The 20,831-nt window shown below is 52.6% G+C and overlaps 1 protein-coding gene across 3 annotated transcripts in view; it reads right to left on the bottom strand.

Moving 5' to 3' along the window:
• The window catches only part of RNF220 (ring finger protein 220), a 227,491-nt gene that overhangs the window by 15,474 nt on the left and 191,186 nt on the right, over positions 1 to 20,831 (bottom strand). The window contains exons 2-6 of one of the 3 annotated variants that reach the window (XM_053919958.2): positions 20,124 to 20,256; positions 11,808 to 11,853; positions 8,431 to 8,532; positions 3,629 to 3,671; positions 83 to 204 (exon numbers count right to left, since the gene is read on the bottom strand). In XM_053919958.2, coding sequence (XP_053775933.1) covers positions 83 to 204; positions 3,629 to 3,671; positions 8,431 to 8,532; positions 11,808 to 11,853; positions 20,124 to 20,256 — 446 coding nt within the window. Of the gene's footprint in view, positions 1 to 82; positions 205 to 3,628; positions 3,672 to 3,819; positions 4,061 to 8,430; positions 8,533 to 11,807; positions 11,854 to 20,123; positions 20,257 to 20,831 lie in introns of those variants that run through there. The other 2 variants (XM_024571093.4, XM_045204142.2) reach the window with 2 other exon arrangements.

Below are 20,831 nucleotides of genomic sequence, written 5' to 3'. Positions count from 1 at the left end.
CCATAGGTCTGGGGGCAGTTGGCAGCTAGGTCCAGGGGAGGGGGGGATAGGTGGGGGAGGTAAGTGGTGATGGCCCCTCTACCTTAGACAGGCAATGCTCCACATGCCTACTCATCTCCTGCTCCGATCCTGCCAGGGGGCGGCTGCACAGGGGACATACCTGCCCTTCATCTTGCTTCCTCCGTTTCATTTTCCCAATCCGAGCTGCATGGAAAAACCGAAAACAAAGCACAGAACAGGCAGACAGTCACTGTAGCTCCCAGGGTTGCAGTGGAACTGATACAGCCTGACCTCCTGCCAGTCGTTAGCCCCTTTGTTCAGGGCCTGGTCTTACTCTCATTATGCAGCATGTTCTTCTCCTTTGGGGACCGGGACTTGCCAAGAGCACCTGGAGAGGAGAGTGGAGCTGGGCCAGTGAAGTATCTACTCTGGCCACAGCTGGCTCAAGCTCAACCATACCTTCCTACCTGCAGAGTTCAAGGAGTCCAATGAGCAAAGACACTCCACGTTGCTCGGTATCTCCCTAGAAGGTCAAGACCATGGGCTCTTTTGATGTCAAGATACACAACTTTAGAGAACATCCCTTGGCTAGAATCTAACGACCCTCCAGGGGTCTGATATGGCCTGTTTTTCACTCATGGTAAAACCTTTGTTCCTGGGCCAAGAGCCCTTAAGTGTCTTAGTTAGAGTCATCCCAGGAAGGATTTCTCTTATGTCCACTGGTCCATTTTACAGAAAAGGAGACTGAGGCCCAGTCATAAAGATATGGAGAGTCTGAGTCAGAAAGCCCACAGCACCTCGACAGGGCAGCCCTCACTGTGCCTACCCAAACCTGCTCCATCATTCCTAATCAGTGCAGAGGGACTGGCAGGCCTGTGAGGCAGAGGGCTGCCTGCCACGCTGTCCCGCAGGGGGCTCAATTCCAAAGTGCACACTGCAAGCCCACAGCACTCCTAATTAATGCTGAGAGATGCAATCATTTCTAATTAGCTCACTAATCTCTCTCTGCAGCCCTCCTGTCACTGAAGCAGGAAGGGTCAAAAGAAGGGACTCTTCCCTTTAGCCCCTCCCTGGATGCAACAGCAGAAGTGGAGCTAGCCACTCTGAAATCAGATGGACTGGGGTGACGATAAGGGGAGGTAATCAAGGAGGGGAAGGCCAGGAAGAACTTTCTCATGGGCACTGGACCTGGGGGAAGCTTATGAATGCACTTTAGGGAGGGGGACACAGGTAAGAGGTGACACAGGTGAAAACTGATTGTTACTATTTAGAACCTCAACTGTGCAAGGCTCAGAGACAAATACCTCACACAATGTAGCTGATTTAATTCTATATCCTGAAGGCATGGTGCATTATCCATTTTATTTATTTATTTAGGCACTATCCATTTTAACAGATGAAGAAACTCAAGGCTCAGGGAGATCAAGGAACTTTTCAAGTAGTAAAGAAGGGGCAAAGGCAGAATAAGAAACCATTGCCTAGAATGTTCTCTTGTCCTAAGGGTCCCTTTGACTGGTCAGCATCAACAAACATTGATCCTGTAAGTGTGCTAGGGCAGTAAGAATATGCACTTGGGGTCCACTTGCTGAAGGCCTGAGGCAGGGAGCTACTCCAACTCCAACCCAGAGCCGTCCTAGAAAGACCCAAATCGACGGGAGGGTCACTACCCCATTAGGACTGAGCGTGGAGTGTGAGAAACTCTGGTCTGCAGCCTGGCCCTGCTCTTTAGTCTCCGGTGCTTTTGCTACAGGACATGCGGTCATGTTTCGGTGCTCCACCTGACTCTGTGGACAAAGATCTAGATTCCTCTGCCTTGACTGCCCTAACCCTTGGAATCTCAGGCTCAAGCCACCTTGACACTCTAGGCCAATGATTTTCAACTGGTGTGCTGTAAGAATTTTTAAAACATGCAATACCTGACTATTTAGTCAGGGGCACTGACCTCTTTTCCCTTAGATTGTTATTAAATAAAAAAGACTACAGCCAATACAATAGCTCTCTGGTGCGAATGAATCAAAATTATACTGATTTTTTTGTATAATTAAAAATTATTATAATTAAAATTTTTTGTATAATTGTATATTTTGTAAAATATATTTTTTGATAAGCAAAAAATGTATTTTTTTGGTGTGCCACAGAATTTTAGTAACTAGTTGATATATGCCATGAAGGTTGAAAATTGCTGCTGTAGAGCCAGGGTTGGGCTGGAGAAGGGATGCTAGGTGTCAGAAAGGTATGGAGCGAGCGACCCTAAGAGTGCCAGAAGCCTGTATGAAGCAGTGTGAGAATATAAAGGTTCCTCATCTGTCCTGCCTAGAGCCCAAGGAAGTGCCTCTCTGTAAGAGGAGGACTATGATAAACACTGCTTGCTGATGGAATAAGGAAATGAATCTCACAGAATTGCCAAAGAGGGCGCAATGCTGGATACTTTCCTTGACCAGGCCACGCAGACTAGAAGAGATCCCTGTAGTTCTAGGAAAGCACCCTGATGGATTAAACATCACCGTCAAATTCTCAGATAAACAAGGCAGGTTTGGCTATCTTCTCGCCAAAATAACCAAAAAGTGGAAGAAAAAGCTTTGCTCCCTACCTAGAGGTGACCTCTGAGTAGGTAAAGTCAAAGGATTTGCAATGGAGGTAGCATCACATGGTTGCAGAAGCCCAGGCTTGGGAGGTAAACAAACTTCAGTTTAAATCATGCCTCGGTTAGATCCCTGCGGCGTGATTTTAAACCACTGTCACCTCTCCCAGCCTCAGTTTCCTTACCTACACAAAGTGTGTTAACGCTTTCCTCTCAGAAGTGTTACGCTGATGCTTAATACAGTGCCAGCCCATAATGAGTGTATTCTCTTTCCCAGAATGAGGCTCAGCCTGGCAGCAGAAACTAAGTAGCAGAGGTTGGGGATCATTTACCAGCTGACCCAGAGACCCTAAGTCTCTGACAGCCAACCCCCAGACATTCCACACCCTAGTCAGCACAAAAAGCCAGGCTTATTCAATTGTGTTCAGCAAATAGGAATGCTCCAGAGGTTTGAATCCAAAAGGGGGGGCCGCCAGGTAGTGCATACACGGTGAGCTTTCAGAGAAGGCCTCTAAGAGCTGTTGAGCCCACGCTGATCACCTTTGTGAAATGCGGGCCGACTGATAACTCAAAGAGCCCCGGGATGAGTTAGTTCCTGTTGCCGTGGGAACTCCAGATCTCACTGCATTGTCAAGTCTCAGCAGAGAGGCTGTATTCACACTACTGGGCACTGATTAAAAACTGGAAGAAAAACATTCTCAGCACCCTGCCGGCTTGTACAGTGAGGTCCCAGCAGTTTGCAAATTCAAAGCTGAGCTCCCGAGTGGAATTGTGTAGCTTGTTCCTCATTCTCTGGCACTTACTGCCCCCCGGGGTTCTTCAAGGCCTTTCGAGAGGCTTGGGCAAGAGCTGGGAACCATAACCTCCATTAGACAGACGGGGAAACTGAGGGCAGCCACCTTGATTAGCACATTCTCAGGGGCTGTGACTGCGAGGAAGCCAATGGGCCTTAATGTCGAAGAGATCGAGGCAAAGCCAGGAGCTACAGCCAGCGAGGGAGGGAGGAGGCCGGGGGTGGGGCGGAGGGAGGGGCCGAGCAAGACTCACCATTCAGTCGGGTCTGCCGGTTGGCTCGCACTCGCAGGAAGGTCTGGGGGAAGAGCCCGGGCAGATGCGAAAAAAGAGAAGAGAGCGTCAGCCGCGGCCTGGAACCCTGGCCCCCTGGCCCCCTGGCCCCCGCCTGAGCACCGACCCCGGTCCGGCCTGGCCCGCCCCAAACAGCCCGTAAACAAACCTACTTCCTCCCTCCCGCCGGCCCCCCTGCTCCGCCGACCGCTCCGGGCCCTCGGCATAGCCGCCGGGCACTGCTCTAACGGGACCCCCTGGCCGCCGCGCGGTGCCGTCCCAGCCCCGGCTTCCGGCGCTCCGGGCCCCTCGGCCGCCCGGCCGGCGAGGGCGGCGATGCGGGCGGATTCCCCCCGGCTGCCCGGCGGCGGCGGCACTTCAGCTCCCAACAGCGGCGGCGGCCATATTGGCCCTGGTCACGTGACCGCTGCCGTCGCGCGCCCAGGGTGAAAGTTCAAGATGGGGGTGTGGGCGACCAGACTGGGACCAGGAAAAAGCTGCTCACACTCCGGTAGCAACCCGCGGCGTGTGCCTGGGATCCCTCCCACCATCGGCAAAGCCTACCCGCTCCAGGTAGCGGCTGCAGGGTCCACCTATCCCGCTTCGTGTCTCCTCTCGCGCGGGGCTCCATCCGTCCAGAGCCCCGGCCCTTGGTCCCGCCTGCCGTGCGGCTGTCCTAGGACAGCCAAGGTACTCTTTGGGGAGGAGGTGTCGGAATTCCTGATCGCCCAGGGGCGATCTCACTGCACGTCCCAAATGTACCGCCCCCACCCCCTTGGAGTTCAGCAGTCCCGTTATTAGAGGATTCCCAACTTTTCATCTGTCTGATGGACATCACCTGGAGCTCCCACAGGAGCCGCACACCCACGTGGTCAACGTGAAACTAGACGTTCCCCAAACAGGCGCTCCTGTTCCTGGGTTCCAGTTTAGAAAGGGACACTCAGGTGTGCTCACACCGGAAACTTGAGAGTGTTGCTGAACCCCACCCTCCTTCGTTCTTAACACTCAGTGCTTACTTATCTAGATCTCAGAAAGTCTCCCTTTAAATGTTCTCTTTAAAAAAACATCATCTCCACCTCTTTGTATCTCCTACTCAATCTTTCGAAAAATATCTTTTCCTCTCCTTATAGTACTTCCATCCCTACCTTCATTATAGCTCCTACAAAATTTTTTATCAGTGTACTGACCATTCCAGGGTTGGGGCCATGTGAGAATAATGGGTGAACCCAAGGCTAGCACAGCGCTTGGCATAGGCAAGCCTCCCAGGGTGTTTCTTCAATGGTGATACCTATCTTGGATGTTACTGCTCCAATTCATAACCTTATGAGCTTTCTAAATTTGCAGCTGTCTCCCATCTGGCCTTCTGGTCTCCGGCTTCTCTTCCTGTAACCCAGACTACACAGTAAAGACACTGTGATCTTTGTAGTGTTCACAATTGACCCTGTCTCTCCAACTTCTTTAAGCCCTTCAGTGGTTCTCCATCTATATGATCTGCAACGCAGCACACAGGCCTTTTCTGATTCGCTCTACTTCTCCAGCCTCTTCTAGCACTCCTGCTCTCCCCCTTTGCCCTCCTGACTCTCCGCTCTGCAGAGCTATGAATAGTTCTTTGAGCGCTCCATGCACTGGACTCTGGGCTGGATTATCCTCCACGCCTCCGTACCTGGTGCTTGGTTAACTGCTGTTCATCCTGTAGGGCTCTGGGAAGGCTTCACTTTCTCTCAAGGCTGAGTGAGTTGCCTCCTCTGAGTTTTCACAATACCTTGTCTTCCCTCTGATCTTGTATATTTAGGTTTACACATCTGCACCTTATTCATGGGAGGTCATCTCCATCTAGTCACCCAGCACAGGGTTTAGCATGCAGGAGATAACAGTGGGAAGGGAAAGGGGATTATACTTGCACAAGAGGGAAGCCCCTGAGCCCAGTGCACGGCTGAGAAACAATCTAGGATTCGGGGCCAGACAGACTCAAGTTCAAATTCTGATTCTGTTACTCCTAAGAATATATGTGTTCTTCGAAGATTAACTTCCTCTCTCCAGGCCTGTCTCCTTAGCAATAAATTGGAGGCAATGAATCCTAGCTCGTACAGTTGCTATGAAGGTAAAGTGAAGTAATAGTTACGAGATTAGGTAACCCAGCAGGGGCTAAAAAAAATGGGAATCCAAACAAGAAACCAATACCCCCTAATTTTGAGGCTGACTTTGATAATTAAAAAAAACCCAAAAAACAACCCAACATAATTGAGCAACTATACTACATGCCAGGCAGTGTGGAAAGATTAGGGGATGGATACCCAGTTAGACCCTAGGGCACTTTCCAGTGTCCAGGGCACTTCACCTCCTACCAATTTTCCATGTGTTTTACATTCTAACAACACTGAACTGATAGCAGGCCCCAGATACGTCACTCTGGGTTATACCACTATGCCCTTTGCACGTGCTGTTGCCTTGATCTGGGGTACCCTTTATTCCTTGTTTGCCAAAGTGAACTCCTACTTGTCCTCTGAAACCCTGTTCAGTCATTACCTCCTCTGTGATGCTTACTCTGATTTTTCTCCTCCGTCCACTGTGTGATCCTAGAAACTTATTTATACCTCTGTCATAGCACGTAAAACACGGGGCTATAATTATCTATTTGCAGATCTAATCCCTTGCAGGCAAGGGCACTGGGCTAAGCATGAGTGAGTATAGATAAATGAGTAAAGGAAGGGAGTACAGAAGGGTAAGGCAAGGCCCTTGCCTTGGAAGGACTCCAAGTCTTCTGGACGAATCACGTTCATTGTGACACAGTAAATGTGGCCCCAGGTCTTTGCACCTGCTCCTATCAAGGGCTATATCTCCTCATCCCTTGATCAAGGGTTAGCTTTGTGATGCTTTGCCCAGTGGTGTGTGAATCCCAAGGAGTCTGGGCTTTAAGGTGCCTTGTGGCTATGTCCTCTGCCCTCTTCATGTGACATTGCCCTGAGACCGCCAAGTAAGGAAGCTGATCTGACTCCCTGGAGGATGAGAGGCTATGTGGAAGGAACCAAGTTTCCCCCAGTCTTCCAGGTATGTGGTGAGGCTATTTGGGACTTTCTAGCCCAGGCAGTCCTCCAGCTGAATGAGCTGCATGAGTACGTGAAGACCTAGTCAACCAACAGAATTCTGAGATATGATAAATTGTCTTAAGCCACTAAGCTTTGGGAGGGTTTGTTATAAGCCAAGAGATAACCAAAACAGACCTAAAGGGGTGACCACAACATAAGATGATAAGGGCAATAACGGTCATGAGAAGAGATAGTTATTCCAGTTTTCCTGGAGATGATGGGATTTGGGCAGGCTGTTGAAGGATAAATAAAATTTGGGGTGGTAAAGTAGTCCTGTTAGAAGAAACAGCATGTGTATAATGCAGAGGCAAGAAAGGAACGGCATAGCCAGGAAGTAGTTGGCATTAGTTCAGCGAGCATACCCCATAGGATTCATGGAGGGCAGTATGAGGAATGGAAGCTGGGAATATGGGATAAATCGAAACCACAGAAGGCCTTGGGGCCATGCCTATGCCTGACAATTACTCTTTTCCTAGTTCATCAGATGGTGAGGCTGAAAACTGTGACTGAAGTAGAGAGATTGGGTCCCTGAAGGCAGGGCTCTGTCTGTCCCTTTGACAGAAATTCTGGGACAGAGCCTCGTCTCCACATCAGACCAGAATTCCCTAGGGTTGGACCATTCCTCCAACTCAAACCGGGGCCGTCTGGGTCAGGATAATGTCTCCCAGGCTCTGGAATGAGAGCCTCTCTCAAATCGGGGTTCAGGAGAGGAGGGAATGTCTCCCCAGGGGTGGCACTTTGGGCTATGCAGTTTGAGTCCCATACAAAGCATCCAGTGGAGGCTGGTGTCCAGCCCACCCTTGGCACTCCACTCTCCAAGCTCTGCACCCTGATGCTGGGCTGCGTCAGCTGGAAGTAAAGGGTGTTCAGAGAGAACACCTCTAGCTCCAACGGGGGTTTTACGTGTGCCAGCAGCGACGCTGCTTCTCTGCCCCAGATCACAGGTCCCTGCTGCCTTGTCTTTCCGCATCACATCAGGGCTTCTGAGTTAGGGCCGTTTTACCCTTTTCACCCTGGGGCTCCTGAAGGAGGCCTGTTGCCATTTAGACAAATGTTCCTTGGAGCAGGGCCCTATTTTCCTCCATCTGACTGGGGCTCCCAAAGGCAGGGCCCTGTCTCTTCTCAGAAGGAGAAGCTTCTGGGGGACATTCTTTCTCCTTCCTACCCAAAAAAGGTCAAAAGAGAGTTAGGGTGTTAGCCTTAGGTCCTGCTCCTGCTCTGATGGTTTCAGATTGTGTGATTATTTTCTTCCCCTGCTGCCCAAGGCACTTACAGGCAATGTCCGTCTCTGTGTCTTTCTCTCTCTGGGCCCCAGTGCCAAGGTTTGGCAGGATTGAATGGTTATTTGCTCAGGGGATCGTGGATTTTAAGTGTGAAGTTTTCAGGTGGTTTGGGGCTATATCTCGGGTACCTCATGAAACCAAACCCTATAGGATACCTCCTGATAGACGGGATGCTTCAGAGGTGTTTAGAGGCCACCAGAGCCCTGGTGTCCTGGCTATCTCTTCTTAAAAATCTATCTGCTTAAGGCGCCTGTGCCTTCCAGGTTCAGTTAGGGGCACTAGACACAGGGGGAATCAAAAACAGTTTGGGCCTCTCCTCTTACCTCCTCAGGAGAGAGGAGTCAGCCCCAGGCATGCCCTCTAAGCTCTCACCCAAGCGAACTTGCTTCTCATGCTCCTCCCACCCGCTCCTCACCTGGTATCTGTCTGAGTGGTGCAGGTCGTCAGTGGCAGATGAGTGTGGTGATGCTGTCGGAGACTCTCCTTCCCTCTTGATAGAAGCAGACAACAGGAGGGACTGGAAGAAGAAAAAACACATGTGGCCTTGGGCAGAATGAGACCTGTCGGTAGTCCCCTAGAGCTCCTGTTCCTATGGAGCTTCTGGGAGAGAGGCAGAGAGAAGGAGGGTAGAGGGATAGAGGGACCACTTGAGACTTTGAAGGCACGTGGTCAGGTCTGGGGAGTGTGGTCAAGGGAGAGGATGGCTTGATTCTCAGAATGGGTAGACATCCCCTGAGCGGGCCCGGACCTCCTATATCCCAGCTGAGATCCACTCCAGGGAGCAGACTCACAGCCTGCTCTCAGTGGGCAGAGATGATACATGCTCTGGGACCCCCCGGAAGGGCTGGGGGTAAAGCCACATACTGGCCACCCTGCCTGCCCCTAACATGGGCTGATGGCAGCCCCGCTAAGGAGACAGTAAATTAAGTAGCATGTATGAGTTTCCTGCATGCAGCTGGGGATGCATGGTGGGTCCATTTATCCCTGTGCTGCGAGAATGACCCTAGCAAAAACCCCAGCAAAACTAATCCCCCATGTCAATCCTACATGGCCTCTTCTACATACGCCTGCAGTTTAGATTAATAAACTGTCTGCTTTAAATTGTGTGTGAGCATCACAATTCTAAATACCACATGGCACGTTCAGCCTGCTCTTGCTGGCTCTTGCCAAGGCCTGTTCAGCTGCAAACTGGGGGCCTGGAGGCCTGAAAGCAATCCATACTTCCTCCCCCCCACTTTCTCCAGCCTGCGCAGCTCTGAGCCAGAAGCATACAATTCCCTAGGAGGCCTCCCCAGCCTAGAAAACCATGCCAAATCGCCAGTGACAGCCCAAAGAAAGCAATTTGGGAAAGATGGAGCAGCCATTTATCCTTCATCTCCGACTGAGCCGCAGGATGTGACCCGCATGCGGTGGCCATGCTGCACATCCTCAGGCGAGGGCCCTGGGAGGGGAGGGGCAGCTGCTGGTTGGCAGCGCTCCCTGACTCGGCCTCACCCCAAGAGCTGGAGGAAAAAGGCTGGGAAGGGCCTGGGGTGGGATTCCCTGCAACTTGGAGCCCCTTCTTCATCCACCCAGGCACCGTGGGAGGCCTAGTGAGTGACTTGGCTCCCTGTCTTCAGAAAAGACGTGGGCTTTGGGGCAATGTCCTTCTCTGGTCCCAAGAACGATGCTGAGGAGGGGGAAACAATGTACTCCTGCCCCCCACCATAAGAAAGCTCACACTTGTGTTCTTCCCCCCACCCCCGCAACCTCTCTCTCATTCTTTCTAGGTTAGAAGCCCTGAGAGGCCTCGGCATTACACCTGGGGCAAGTGGAATAAAAAAAGGTCACTGGCGCTTTTTAAACATGGACCAAAAAGCAGTAAAATGTGTTTTGAAAAAAAAAAAAATCCCGGCATTAAATCATGACTTTTTGCCTGGCTCTTCGCCTCATTAAAAGTGGCCTTTTGGAAGGTAAAATTATCATTGTAAGCGATAAGATCTTTAAGAAAATAATTCACGGCTTCTTCACCCTTTAATATGATAGCCGCCACCGGCTAATTTTTTTCTTAATGGCAACGAGGCCATCAATCTTGTCGAAGGCCCCCTTGCCCTCTCCTCCTCCTCCCTTCCTCCTTCTCCCTGTCTTCTCAGTCTCTTGCTTGAACCTTCTCCCTCATGCCTCTTGCATCCATGAGCTACTTCCCTAAAGTCTCAGTCAAGGCAGAGGACATACCCCGAAATGGTCAGCTTTGAGGGTGTGAACACACCGGGAAGTGGCTGAGCAGTGGTTCGAGCCTCTGAGTCTGGCCACCGGTAGGTGCGGTTGCTGCAGGAATCTGCATGCTTCTGTGTCCTGGCTGCGTGCTCTGATCTGGGTGTGTGTGTGCATTTGTGAGCATGGGGACGAGGTATGGACATGGATTGCGTCTGTTTGTCCTTAGCACACCGGTCTCCCTGGGGTCCAATTCTCAGTCTGCCAGCTGTGCTCAGGTGTCAGGTGTCAGTGGTTGTAGTGACCAAACTGGCGGCTTGTCCATGACCTACTTTCTTCTGTAACCACAACCACTAAATGCTGTGACATGGGCCAAGCTCACAGTGTGGCTCCCCACCTCTATGATCCACAGCTGCCTGTCACCTCCCACCTTTTCTCTTGGGGCTGGGAGGGCTTTGCTTTCTTGGCCAGGGCCTGCACTGATCCAAGGCTGGACTAGGTTCCCTATCTCTTCTCTGTCCAGCTTGCTGTGTGTTGGGTGATTTCCTGAATGACGGTGCAAAGTCCACTCCCACCCTTTATAAAGGCCTGCAGGGGAGTTGAGCCAACCCCTGGATCCTTTTCCCAAAACTGCCCTCTCAGAGATCGCCAGTACCTTAGGGAGTCTAAATACAATGGTCTCCTTCTCCAGCTCTTCTCTGTTTGGAGGCTGACACCCCATGTTTTGGAACTTTTTCCTCCTTAGGAGTCTGGGATACCACACCCTCCTGTGCCCCTTCTAACTTGAGACTGTTCGTCCTCTGCCCCTTTCCTGTCTCTGATACCGCATCTTGACTTCCCAGCGCAGGAACCCCCAGATTCTCTTCTTGGCTCTTGCTCTAACCTTTCCACACACTCTCCCTGACTGATTTCATCCATTCCCAAAGCTTTGACACTCACTCCTCTCTCCCTATAAGAAGGGCTACGGATTCCTACAGATTCCTGAGTCGTTGTGAGAACTAGGAGAAAGGATGCCGGGGTGGGAGTAGAGAAGAGGATGTTCAGTGAGCGAGGGTTCAGTCTTCCTCCCCAGGTCCCTACTCCCTCAAAATCATCCCTTTTGGGGAAGCAGTTCCATCCACCTCTGTGGCCACCTATGGCAGTTCTTGGTACAACTCACGTCACTGGGCTGAGGCCTTTTTGGCCCCTCCTTTGAGCCAGCTACTTGCCATTTACTTTTCCTTTCTCCATCTGATGCTTGCAAACCTCTCTCCCATAGTGTCTGTTCAGAGGGGCAGACTGTCTCCCCAAATGATTCCAGCAATTCCAGCATCTTCCCTGGCTCCCTGTTGCACTCAGGCCAAAGTACACACACACACACACACACACACACACACACACACCGTGGTCTGGTTTCTAAAGTGCTGAGCTGTCTGTCTCAACCTGCACTACACACGCATACGCTCAAGCACCTAGGGCAGCCCTAGGCTTCAGGTGGGCGTTGAAACCCTAGGAACAGTTGGGGATCCAGGAAGAGCTCCTTTTATCCGCAGGAGGAAGCAGCTCTGGGTGGGCCTAGGTTAGGGTGGACAGGAGGGGAACACACAACCGGCCACCTACCTTAGGGGTGCCTGGAGCCATGGCATCCTTCAGAAGGGAATTCTTGCTGCCAAGAAAGAAGAGAACAGGGTTACCATTCCACCTGCTGTCCAGGGCATGCAAGAGTAGAATAGCAAGAAGACCCCAAAAAGAGAAGGCATAGCCAGCCTAGCCCAGCCCAGCCCAGCCTGTCCAAGCTCCACCCAATCCATCCAAACCCAGCTGGCCCTGCCTAGCTCAGCGTCCATCAGGAGCTAAGGGCTAGAGATGTCTCCTGGGAAGGGGATGGAAACACTGGGCATGGTAGGCTACCCTGTGGATCTGAGGAAAGAGGCTTTACCTGACTCCTGGTATCAGCCTTAAGGATTCTGCCTGGCCTGGATGCCCCCTTCCCTCCACCCCCTGTCCCCAGCCTGCTCTTAGCCCCTATGGGACTGGGGTGATGGAGCTGACATGGCTCTTGTCAATTCTCCCTCCAACACGCTGCAAACTGCGTTAGGCCAGGAATGATCTCCCCCTGATTCAATTTGTCAGCCCCAGGCCCTCCGGCATCGGGTGCGGCAGGCAGGCGGGAGCTGGGCCTGAAATATGGTGGGTGGCTTGGAGCAGGCGGGGGCAGGGGCGGGAGGGAGGTGATGGATGGGCTGTGGGGGAGGCGAGGACTGTGTTTAATAACAAAATTGGTATGCAAGGCCACATCCCGTGCTAAGCATGAGTGATCCAGAGCCACAAAGTATTACAAATCCCTGCTAAACAGATGCTGACAATGGAACAAGACGTATCAAATCAGATCCACTTCAGAAACATTAATATCCCTGTTCCTGTCCCTCCCTCCCTGCTGCCCCCACTATGCTCACCACCTCTGTGTTCGCACATTCACGCACGTGCACTCACTCCACCCCCCTGCACACACACAAAAATGCATGCACACAGAGGCACTGGCTGGTACACGCACGGTGGCAGACACAGCACATTCACTAGGGTCCTCGCACAGACCCAGGTACAAGCTGTCCAGATCAAGCGCACCCGCAGAGAGCTGCGACGCTCAGAGACACAGTAGGCACACATCACGGCAGAGCACACGGGGGCAGACGCCACTCACCTGGCACAGTGTACACAGGGAACGCCCTCAGGGTCAGACACAGGCACACCCAATACGCAGGCAAACGGGCAAAGAAGTAGTAGGTCTCACCTGGTGCCATTTTGCCCCCGAGGGGACATTTGGTAATGTCTGGAAACATTTCCGATTGTTACAACCTGGGGTTGGGAGTTTGCTATCGGCATTTAGTGGGTAGAGGACGTTAACAATCATCCTACAGTGTACTGGGTAGCCTCTCACAGTAAAGAATTATCCAGCCCAAAATGTCAATAGTGCCGAGACCCAGAAACCCTAGTGTAAAGGCAGATATACATATCCATTGTCTCCCTGTCATTCTGTCAACAGTCATGTAGATACATGTGGTTGCAAGCAAACAGATGCATAGGCACAGAGTCCTATTCCAAGAGACATGTACATAAAGACATACTCACAACAGTCACTCTGCCTAGAGCTGTTCCCCAAAGCCACACCCATATAAATGCATGCTTAGACACAAACACCCACATGGACCGACACACCCAGACACTCAAGCACCCAGAAGGGCCGACATGTGGACACACCCCCACACAGACATGTATATTGTAGTGCAGGGGCCCCCAGGCTTGGCCGCAGGGTGAGGCTAAGGTCTGAGTATAAAACAGAGCCGTCTGCCTGTCTTATCACACGGCGGGGGCACCACAGACCACGTCGGGTGAAGGGCGGGGAGACAGACAGGCCAGGTTCCATTCAATTACACTTTGTAGTTCTGCTCCAGTCCGGCCCTGATCTGGGCACTAGTGATCCAGAAACGAAACTGGGCTGCTCTTGAGGAGCGAGTAGCTTGTGAATCCATGACCTTCATTATTCCTTCACTTTTTCATTCACTCAGTCAACAAGTACTGACATCACCATTGTGCCAGGTGCTGTGCCTGGACCTACAAACACAGAAATGAGGCATCCACTGTATAACATTGTTCTCACTGGACCCCTGGGCTGAGGTCTGAGTATTATTTCAGCAGGATCCGGTGGAACAGAAAAGGAAAGAATGAACAATTACTGTGCGCCCGCACATTCCGCAGGCATGGGCTAGATACTTTATATGTGTTACCTTTTATCTTCACAGAAACTTTACGAAGTTGACTAACAGAGGGTAAGTGACACCTCTCTGTTCACACAGTCCGGATTTGAATTCATGGCTGATGGAGTCCAAAGTGCTGCTTTTCCACTGCCCTTGCTGCCTCCCTAGTGATACTCAGGGAATAGGTTGGAGGGCAGAGTTCGGAGATCTTTTTCTCTCTGTGCTTTGGGGAGGGGCCTACTGACCCTGGGCTTTAGTTTACTCTGTTGATGAGTAGAAATTGGGACACCGAGAGTCGTAATGTTCAGTCTCCCTTGCCCAATCCTCTGGATCTTTTCCTGGCGATTTTCTTCCCTTTCCCTCATTTCGACTGGTACTGCCCCAGACATCTTCCCTCTCTCTGAGCCTGCACCCTCCTGCCCTACCTTTCTTCTAATTACCTGATCACCTCCAAGTGCGTGTGGTCCCCCAGAGACCAGAGTCTGGCAAAGGACCTGCCTTGGAGAGGAGAGGTCTAAGCCCCGGAGCTGCAGGCAGCCGGCCTCTCCCCCAGCCCACCCACTCAGCTCTGCCTTCCGTCCCTCCTCGTTTCCACAGCCCGCCCCCAACGATTTCCTCCCTTGCTCAGTCACTCGCTGCCTAGTGATCCATGGGTTTTAAATTATAACTGGGACCCAGGAAACGCGTTCCTAAGTACAATATTCATGGGCTGGGCTGACACTTTTAATTAAGGTGATTTACACTGAATTATCCTTGGAAATAAAGAAATGGGGCGCTGCCGGGGAATAAACCATCATCACCAGCCGCCTTTGTAAGTTACACTTCGTTTTAATCTATTTGGGGAATTGTTTATCTAGTTCATTACCCAACCAAACACCGAGGCCGGCCTTAAATAAGCCTTAAGTGGGGGTGGGGGCACTGCCATCTCCACACCCCGCCTCTCCTCCAGAGCCACCCAGCCTCCCCCTGGCTCTTTCCGGCCCTTTTAAAGCACTGACCGGAGAGCTAGCTTCGCAGTCTAGAGGCCGGTACTCTACCTGAAGTGGCTCTGGAAGCCTCCCACAAAAGGTGTCTGCGCTCAGGCCCGGCCCAGCCTCACTTTCAGCTTTCTACAGTTCCTCCACGGCCAAGTCCTTTTCCTCTGGGCGGGAACTGCTGTCTGAGGGCCACAGAGAAGAAGTCTGGGGCAACCCTGCCTCCCACCTGCTCTTCAGTCTTCTGCTCTCATCTAATGTTCCTGCCCATCAGTTCACATCCAGTCTCCACCCCATCACTATCCAAAAGCCAACTTAGCTCAGCAAGCCCTGTCCGTCATCTCCTCCTTCCCTCAGATGTTTGCTTCTCTGCCATCGCTGCCCTTCCTGACACCCAAGTCAGAAAGCTCTTTCTAGTAAGTACCCAACAAGTCATCCGCTAAGTTCTCTGGCTTCTCCCTCCGCGGGTCTCTCATCATTCGCTCGTCCCACTGCCACTGCTGTTCTGCTAGGTCAGCCTCATCATCTTCCCCTTGGACCAGCCCAGCCTGCTCACTTGCCTCTCTGCTTCTACCTCCAACTCATGCCCCACCCTGGCCTCCAGAGTGATTCTCCTGCAGCTCAGCTCCCTCAAAAGCATCTTCTGGCTCACCAGTGTTCTAACTCCCTCTACCTCTAGGGCACCCTGCAGCCTTGAAGGCCCTCCACCATCTGTCCTCAGTCTAGCTTTCCCTCCTTGCTCTAACTAGCTGAGTCCTGGGGTCTAACGGAATCCCCTGCAGGACTGAAAGAGGAAAGAGAGAGGGTGGGGTGAAGGAGGATGTGCGGGTATAGCCTCTGATCTCGAGTGTAAAAGTGCTTTAGAAAGTGTGAGCCGTTGCCAGAGGGAGCTCTGACTCTTCTTCCTACAGGTACCCGCCTGCCCATGTGCCTCTCCGGGTGTGTGTGTGAGCACAACTGTGGGTGTTAGAATGGGGATGTGTGTGAGTGCCCGTTCATCATGTACATATGTTTGCACCTGTCTGTGAAGAGCAGCCAGCCCTAGTCTGGGGGCTGGAAGGTCCCGGATTCTCTGTGTGAGTCCCTGGCGCTATCTAAAATAGCAGCTTGCTTTGGGGGAGGGTAGGGAGGGAGGCAGAAAGCACAACAGGCCCACTCGGAAGAGCTCCTTGGGGAGCAATCACGTGGGTGGAGGGGCTGTCCCTCCTGGGTGATGCAGACCCACGCTGAAGGAGGGGAGGGAGGGCAGAAGAGGCAAAGGTAGGGTAAGAGAGGAAAGGGAACAGTTGGAGAGAGAAGATGGAAGAAGGGAGGGGAGCAGGGTGCAGAGGGGAAAGTGCTGGGGAGGAGGCCTCTAGCCATAAGCCATGGATGGGAGATGCCCTTATTTGGGCTCAACCCTCCTGCAGGACTCAGTTTCCCCATCTGTGAAATGGCTGGTAGAAGGCCACTCTCAGCTTGGGGAGCTGAGGGCAGGGAGAGGAGGAGAGAGCCAGGTGCCACATCTTCTTCCAACCTTCTCTGCCCTCCTCCTGCCTCCCTGACAGCGGGCAGGGGCAGGGGGCAAGGGCAGCCAAGGCTGGGGCCCTCCCCGCACTAGCCCGCGCTAGCCCGCGGGGAGCTGACACGCTCCTAGGGAATTTATCACGCACCCAATTACAATGTTAATTGGCAAGTTCCTGAAATCAATTAATTCGCAAATTTTTTCCAATTAAAAATCCAGATAAATCACGAGGGCGGCGGCGGGCCGGTCCAGCCTGCAGTCCGGTGGGCGCAGCGGCCGCGGGGAGGGGAGAGAGGAATGACGGGGGGCGGGGGCGGCGGGCGCGGCTGCCCTTGAACGCCTTTGCCGGCCGGTCGGACTGTCAGCGCGCCGGGCTCGGCGGGGCCGAGACAGATAAAACCATCGACCCGTCGCCGCCAGCGCTTCGGCTTTATCGATCCGACGGGAATTTCACTTGCTGTGCAGATCCCGCTGTCCGGCTGTCAGACATCGGGCGGTGGGGGGTGGGCGTCCAGGGGTTAGGGGTGCTTGCTGGGCTGGCCTGGACGTGAGGGGCACAGAAGTGGGGGAGGCAGCACGTAGACGTGAGAGGCGGCGCAGATGTGGGGGCTCTGGGCAGGGAAATGCGCGCGGGAGAAAGGGAGTGGAGGCAGGCGATGTGGGGGCGGGGCCCGGTGCAGGGCCTTGCGTGGGGCGGAGTAGGAAAGGCTGTGGGCCGAAGTCCTGGGCGGTGCAGGGGTGGCGCCGCTGGGACTAGGCTGTGGTGGGGACCCCACTGAGGAGGTGGGAAGAGAACTGGGACGCTCACTCTCCAGGCCCTTACGGGTTCACCGCTTATTTAATAAAGACATATGAAAAAATATTTATTGATTTTAGAGAGAGAGGGAGAGAAACATCAATCGTTTGCCTCTCATACACACCCCTTCTGGGGATCAAACCTGAAGCCTACGCAGGAGCCCTGATGGGGAGTCGGACCCTCAACCTTTTGAGGTGTGGGATGGCATTCCAACCAGCTGAGCAGCACTGGGCAGGGCAGGAGCGCACTTCTTCCACAAGGCTCTGCAGAGCCCTCCTTCTCCGCCTCCACTCTCCAGTCCTGTTCCGGGGAAGTCTCCCATGGGGGGGCCGGTGCCCAGGAACCCTGCTGCACAGCCAAGGTGTGGAACTCAACAGCAGAAGGATGTTTCTTTCACTCTCTGCCCTTCCAGGCTAGTCCCAGGGGTGCGTGTGTGTGTGCGCGCGCATGGGTAAGAGCATGGGCACTACAGTCAGACTGCTTGAGTGTAGATCCGACCTTTACCACTTTACTAGCTGTGCAACCTTACAGAAGTCACTTCACCTCTCTGTACCTCAGTTTCCTCATCTGTAAAATGGGGTTAGTAAGTGTTACCTTCCCCAAGAGAGTTGCCGTGAAGGTTAGATAAATTGATGCAATGTAATACCACTTTATGCCCTGGCACACAGTGAGCATCCCACAGGGTTATTATTATTCTCGTTAGGATAGTCTTCTGTGGTAGTTTTAAGTATTCCCACAGATTCTTTGATGCTCTTCCCTTCAAGGGTAGAGCTTATAGTTTTATTCTCCCCTCTTAAGGGTGGGCTGGACTTGGTGGCTTGCTTCGAATGAGCGAAGTAGAATATATTGGAAGAAATTGTGTATGACTTTTGAGACTAGGTCATAAAAGGCACCGTGGCTTCCTCCTTGGTCTCTCTCGGATCACTTCCTTTGGGGGAAGTCAGCTGCCCCGTCACAGGGAATCTCAATGGCCCCGTGGAGAACCCTGAGGCCTCCTGCCAACAGCCATGTGAGCGAGCCATCTTGGGAAAGGACCCTGCAGTCCCCATCAGACCTCCAGATGACTGCAGCCTTGGCTGACATATTCACTGCAGCCTCATGAGAACTCGGAGCCAGAAGCTGCAACTACCCACAGCTACCCTGCTAAGCCAGTTCCTGGACTGGCCCACGGAACTGTGAGATAATAAATGTTGTTTCAAGCTGCTTGGTTTGGGTCTAACACAGCAATAGATAAGTAATGAATCTTCTCTGCTCTGTGCCGGGGTTGGTGCCTCATGTACGCCCCCCGCCCCCAGCTTCAGTCCTTCCCATAGAGCAGGCTCTACCCCTTAGGGTTTCTGTGGCCGGGTTCTGCTTACTCCCATACAATGAGAGGGTGGGGCAATTCCTGAGTCTCCTTGGGATCCCCTGTACCCTGCACAGGGGATTGGGTGAGAGTGCAGCAGGAAGGAGGGTCAGTCTAGGTTGATGACTTAAACTGAACGGATGGGGCAGGCTGCTCCCCTGTGGCAGATGGTATTTTCCACAGATGGCTGCCGGGGCTGCCCTGGGGCTGCAGCCGCATCTCCTCTTGTCACACTGCTCTTCTATAACTTGAGCTTGCCTTCCGCCCATCAAAAGGTGGGGTGAGTGCCCCTCCCCTTTGAATCTGGGTGGGCTAATACCGCCTTGACCAATAGAGTACAGCAGAAGTGACATTAAGTGATTCTGAGGCTAGGTTACAAAAACCGACCCAGCCCTGGCTGGGTGGCTCATTGGTTGGAGCATCATCTCACACACCAAAGGGCTGCAGGTTCAATTCCCGGTCAGGGCACATACCTAGGTTGAGGGTTTGATTCCAGGTCTGGGCACGTGCAGGAGGCAGCCAGTCAGTGTTTCTCACATCAATGATTCTCTCTCTTTCTCTCTGTGTGTCTCTCTCTCAAATCAATAAACATATCCTCAGGTGAGGATTAAAAAAATTAAAAATTACCCAGCTTCCATATATTGTTGGTTAGAACATTTGTTTTAGAGCTTTAAGCTACCATTTAAGAAGTCCAACTACCCCAAAGCTGCCATGATATGAGAAAGCCTGGGCCACATGGGGAAGCCTGTGTAGGTGCTTCGGTCACAGCCCCTGCTAAAGTGCCCGATGACAGCCAACATCAGCCTTACATGTGAGTCACAGGGCTTCCAGATGGTCCCAGCTCCCAGCTCCCAGCTGTCGAGTCCTCCCCGGCCTTAGACATCCCGGAGTAGACACAAGTCACCCCCTCTGTGCTCTGCCTGAATTCCCGACTCCACAGATTCCATGAACATAATGAAATGGTTGCTTTACACTGCTAAGATTGGGGTAAATTGGTACACCCTTCTCCGCTCTATTTAATAACCTGGTTCCTCCACAAAGTGGTCCAGGAGGCTCCACCCAGTCCTTCAGGCACCGACAGGGGAGCTAGGGTGAACCGCTGCGGGACAGGCCCGAACACGTTCTCAAGGTTGTAGCCTTTCAGACCTGGAGATTCATGGAGGAGGTGGCGTTTACTCCCCTGGATGGCAGCACCAGGCTGCACTTCCGGTGAGGCTACCAGACCCCATCCCTGCTGCCCTCACCCTGCCCTGGGGCGCAGCGTGGCAGTGCAGGGGCTGTGGAGCGGCTTATCCCTTTCTAGCTCCTCTTGTGCTCTTTTGAGATTGTGGCCTCTAGAGGGGTCACTCTCCTCCCATCTCCAAAAATAGAGCAGGAAGAGGAAGGCAGCACTATTCAGCTAGAGGACCCGAGACTGAAAGTGGACTGGAGGGGAATGGCATCAGGGCCTTGTCTTCTACCTAGAGGCTGGGGTGCGGGCCCGGTGGCTCTTCCTGGGATTTGGTAGCTAGAATCCTGAGTGGAACCCTCTGGCAGGCAAGTTCCCCTGTTAGGTGGCTTACCTGGCGGGCAGTTGGGCCAGGTGTTCCAGTTCTTGTTCCATATGCTCCTGCAACTCGCTGGGCCTCAGCAGGACCTGGCAGATGGGGCAAATAGGGGCCTGGCTGTCAAACAAGGCTGCTGCCTTTTTCTTACCTGGTGAGGGAAGAAGAACAGACAGAAATATCAGCTGGGCCAGTCTGCGGAGGGAAATCTGGTGTCCTAATCCTCCGACCCAAGGCTGCTGATGCCTCCTAGGGCTCCTTGGCTTCGAGAAGAGTGAGCCCGAGGGTCGCGGAGACCATGAGCGCCACTCCTTTTTGCAGCCCCAGAGGCTGTGGCCGTGAATGCCCCTCTCAGAAATCCATCAGGACACGATCGATGCTCCAGGCCAGCGATTTCCAACCGGTGTGCTGCAAGAATTTTTAAAACGTGCAATACCTGACTGCTTAGTCAGGGGCACTGACCTCTTTTCCCTTAGACTGTCAAATAACAGAATGACAACAACCAACACAAGCACAGCCGTCAGTGTGAATGAACCAAAATTACACCTATTTTGGGGGGTCGGATTGGCAAAAAATATATTTTTGGTGTGCCACAGACTTTTAGTAATTAGTTTATGTGTGTCGTGAGATGAAAAAGGTTGAAAATCGCAGCTCCAGGCAATCACACATCGGTCACTCACTTCACACAGGTTAGTGAAGGCCTCAGTTTAATCATGCCGTCACCCA

The sequence above is a fragment of the Desmodus rotundus genome, chromosome 3 (genome assembly GCF_022682495.2).
Source record: "Desmodus rotundus isolate HL8 chromosome 3, HLdesRot8A.1, whole genome shotgun sequence".
NCBI lineage: Eukaryota > Metazoa > Chordata > Mammalia > Chiroptera > Phyllostomidae > Desmodus > Desmodus rotundus.
Note: the sequence above shows the minus strand (reverse complement) of the source record. Positions and strands in the feature narration are given on the sequence as shown.